General features: G+C 39.1%; 1 protein-coding gene across 1 annotated transcript in view; it reads right to left on the bottom strand.

Annotated features, from left to right (window-relative positions):
* LOC140944544 (short transient receptor potential channel 5-like) overlaps positions 1–3,883 on the bottom strand; it is a 42,309-nt gene extending 38,426 nt beyond the window's left edge. The window contains exons 1-2 of the mRNA XM_073393670.1: positions 3,785–3,883; positions 2,878–2,929 (exon numbers count right to left, since the gene is read on the bottom strand). Coding sequence (XP_073249771.1) covers positions 2,878–2,929; positions 3,785–3,883 — 151 coding nt within the window. The remainder of the gene's footprint in view (positions 1–2,877; positions 2,930–3,784) is intronic.
* Between the last annotated feature and the right edge of the window lie 600 nt (positions 3,884–4,483).

The raw sequence follows: 4,483 nt of genomic DNA, 5'->3' as shown, positions 1-4,483 counted from the left end.
GAAAACAACTTTATTAAAGCAACCAGACCTTCAGTAAGAAAAAAGAGATTTACTTACCCTCAGGCACATTATGGTTCCTCCTGCGGAGGCAGCCAAATATGCTGTGTAATTTTAAGAAAAGAAAAACTAAAAGTTCTTTGTTCTTGTTCCAAAAAGCTGTGCAAATCTCACTCCTTGGACAAGCTCTTGCACCTTGCGAATACAATAGCTTAACCCTCGTCCGTAAAAGGGGAGAGTTGGATACCATCCCCCCCTCCCCCCCTCTTTGGGTTTTTTCTGGATCTTTCAAAACGGCTCTAACATAGAACCTATACTAAACTTTGGTGACAACCTGTTGCTATTGTTACGAGATATGACGTCATAGCTGACATTAGGTCAAGCCATTTTTTTCAAGCAGAAACATATAAAACAACACTAAAAGCAACACGAAGCTTAAAGTATAAGATGTTCATCCTCGTCGCTAGGGTTTTTCCCAGCTTGAAAAAATGCTCAGTTTCTATAACTATTTGCATCTATCTGAAGTATTACCAAATTCTAAGCTGGCGGCCAAGTTGGTGGCCATTTTTGAACGACGCAACAAGTACCCAGCGTATCAACTGGTTTCAACATAGCAAAACACCAAACGGTGGTTCCAGCCACCTCCCCCCTCCCCCGCTTGTATCAAGCAAGGAGTATATGGGGGATAATGATTTGGTCGTACGTATGAAGGTTGAAGATACTTGAAACAAGCCCACAGGAGAACAACTGTAATATCGGTTCTAAAAGTATTTATTTTTGCGGTTGACATTGTGCCTTTGCAATATCATACTCGTCTCGAATGTGGATTCCTACTTGAAAGCTAAATCAAACCTGATTGATTAATCGCATAATTTTACGTTTTATCACATTTTTTCCGGCCTTCAGTTGTTTAATTCTGGCATCCTTACTTCTTTTTCTTTCTTTCTTTTTAGAGGCTCCTAATACCTCCTAATGGCAACATTGAGTACGATAAAATACGCTAATAAAGAGAGCCAATGTTGTTAGCAACTGCATGGTGTTGATTTCGCATGGTGCAAGAGGTTGTCGCAAAATTCAGCTAAATCAGGAGCCTGGCTAAAAGGCTGGGTTATATTCTGCACTTTCCTAGGTTAAAAACTGCTCCATATAACAGGCTCCTTCCCTTAGAAGGTCTAAAAGTAATAGTAATTAGGCTGATTTAGCAACAGAACGAGAACGTCAGCTGACGACGGCTAGCGCAAACTAAACAACTGGCTTGACCAATGGCAGAGCGGCAAATTGGGTACTGGAAGTCGCGTTTAGTCCATTCCGCGCGCCTTCCCGTCGTCAACTGACGTTCCCGTCCTGTTGCTAAATCAGCCTAATATATCGAATGGTAGTCTGCGAGGCAATCGTTTCCGCCCGAATTCGTTCGTCTTGTCCGAACACGCTCGCTACGGAGGCTAATCGACCGGACTCAGAATACCACAGGCAACCCAAACTCGCCAAGTTGTATTTTTATAACTTAGCGTTCAAATATGTGATTTTATAATACTGCGGCGAACGAGATCGCCTAATCGTCGATTGCTGTGGCAAGAAGAAATGCAGAATACTTCATGTAGAAGGCGACGGCATTTACGGACAAGTTGTAGACGTATCAGACTTCGAACAAGTGAGGGTGTCAAGCGAATGAGATTTCTGATACAAAAACAACAAGTGCGTAAATACCTTATAAAGCACTTTCGACGTAGTTTTTTTGTTTACAATATACATTAGCCTTTTATTTTAAATCTTTCCAAAGTGCTAAACGAAAGTGATAAAATTTGCCGCTACACATCTTGAAAAAATGACCAATAAAACTACGTTAACTTAAAAATTATTAGCAAAAGTTATAATAAGGTTAAGAATGTAAGGTAATACAAGAATTACAAGTAATCTTCATTAGGTGTTAAAATTAAGTTCAGTTAACAGAATCAATTGCAATTTGAGTGAAATGGCTGGTTTGAATAACAAAGACAAGATAGCTATGTCAGAGATTTCCCATACTGTCATGGCAACGAGGACTCCTTGCATAGAAAAAATATGTGTTCGATCTAATTTTTGCTTGTTGTAGTTGTTGTGTTAATAGAACGTTGTTTTCGTGTAGTATTCGAGTTATACCTGTATTCATCAGTCACGAATTAAAGGACTTAGGATAAAGTGTTTACAAGCTCCTATCAGATGTTTTTCCTTTTCTACTGTTGTTTTGCAGGCTGTCGATAAGTCTTCTTCTTTGACAGTGAAATATACCAAGCTATGTTAATCCAATTTCCTTACTGTTGTGTTCACTTTTCTACGAGAAAAACTCTCCATTTATGGTCTCCTTACGCATTACAAGGCTCAATTTTTTCTTTTCACAACAGAAAATTTGAGTCTTGCAAAGCATAAGCGAAAGATTTGTTTCCTTCTGATTTTCGGCGGTCGTTGTAATCTATACTTTGGAGATATACAGCTCAAAATTTACAGGTTACCTAATTTTAATAAGCTCTTTTAGTATCTGCTTGAAACGAATTGTTTTGTGTTTACAGAAAGTTGATCACATGACCAACTATCGAAAAAGGCCTCTCTTGGCGCGAAACTCAAGCATCGCTTCGGCTTTTGATTGTACAAACTATTTTTCTCACAAGTGAAAAACATCGTTTGCTCCTCTGATTGGTTAAAACTTATTTGTGTATGAAAGTTTACGATTCAGCTTTTCAGAGAGTGTATTTTTTTTATCCTAATGGCTTAAATTTGATTTTCCTTTGTTGTGGGGTATGGTGATGTATGATGAGTTTAAACAAAGGAAAATAAAATTTAAACCAAGAATATAACTGAAACACAGCATATTCCAGGATGTATATAATAATAAAATAAACTTACCTTCCAGACATGTTGTGTCCCTCTTTCCGTCAGCGAGGCTGGTTTTCCGATCCTGAAAAAAACTTGCATTCATTAACAAGGTGTAATTTAAAAAAAAGGAAGTTAACACCATAAGGAAACAAATATCTCATGAGAATAGAAATGAACAAGAGCCAGTTAATATAAATATTTGACACTAATGCATTGATTCTTTCGATATCAAGTCAATTACTTTACGATAAGGGTATTCCTCGGTAGCAATTTGTATACTTTATGAAGCAGCGCATCCTACTGAAGAAGAATGCGTTCACCCAAAGGTAAATAGCTACAAGAACGATGAAAAACGTCAAGTGTATATACATTTCTATGCAATACTGAGAGGAAAAGATGATTTTTTAATCAAATTAGCACTGCACATTAAAGAAAAATAGCATAAATTAGTGGCGTGCAAGTTAAAGATAGAGAAAAATAAAGCTCGAAGAAGTTAACGCGTCCCACTTAACGTGAATTTCTTTAGTTCGGGTCACGTCAATTTCTTTGAGCGTTAATTTTCTGTAATAAGGTAAAACTATGACATCTTTCCCGTGGGTCGAATGCGTAAGTGAGACTTCACTTTAGTTTTGGTCCTTATTTGTGTCTATAATTTGCAGTACTGAGTGGCTTCAATTCTAAAGAAAAAGACACCCTGCTTTTATTCTACTGGTAGGCATGGGGTGGGGATTTAATTGTCTTTGTCGGCCCTTGGGTGGGGCATTTGACTGATCGTGTTCTCCCAGGGGAGGGGATATTGGAATATTTCCTAGCCCAACGTGGGGATATTTGACTGCCGACTCGGACGAAAGAGACTGTGACCGAACATAATTGTGTTTTCCGCTTCCACGCTTCACGCATGCGCCTTAAGCCTGGTTCTCATATGCCGCCGAAGTACCTGCGACATAGCCGTCGGTACTGCCTGCGATACTTCTCCGACATATGAGGACATAATGTCGCCGGCAACAGGAAACATCGCAGTCTTTACTGCCGGCATGCCTGCGAGGTTTGAACTCGAGTCAACTTCGCAGGCATGCTGGCGGTAAAGACTGACATGGCTTCTGTTACCGGCGACTTCTGTTCTCATATCAGAACGGTGTCTCAGGCAGCACCGGCAGCTATGTCGCAGGTAGCTCCGTGGCATAATATGAGAACCAGGCTTTACGGTCTGGAAAGATCTTGAAATCATGGAGGCCAGTAGAAGCCAATGAGACCAAGCGAAAGGTGAGTCGATTTCGCTGTTTTGTCTTCAAATTTCGTTTGTTTTAGCGTGTTTTTGATCAATTGAACCTTTTAATATACTGTGGTATCAAAGTAAACGGAAGTAAAGAGAAACGAAGTTCGATTTTTGCAAGTACAACTGATCAGTGTATGGCTCATTCGCTAAAATCACCGTGCTTATAAAACTGACTTTCTTTGTACCCTTTTACTAAGAACGGCAATACGGTATTTAAACTTACAAAATGTGGACTTTAATTTCTTGTAAAGGTTTCTGTATTCTACGCAGTGTAACACGGACTGATTGGTTAAAACATATAATTGCAGATGTAACAGGAACATTTATCTTTGGTGATGCAGCAACGTTTAGAAATAAAGA

This window comes from Porites lutea, chromosome 7, assembly GCF_958299795.1.
Source record: "Porites lutea chromosome 7, jaPorLute2.1, whole genome shotgun sequence".
In the NCBI taxonomy this organism is placed as follows: Eukaryota; Metazoa; Cnidaria; class Anthozoa; order Scleractinia; family Poritidae; genus Porites; species Porites lutea.
The sequence above is the reverse complement of the archived record's forward strand: the minus strand, read 5'-3'. Positions and strand labels throughout refer to the sequence as shown.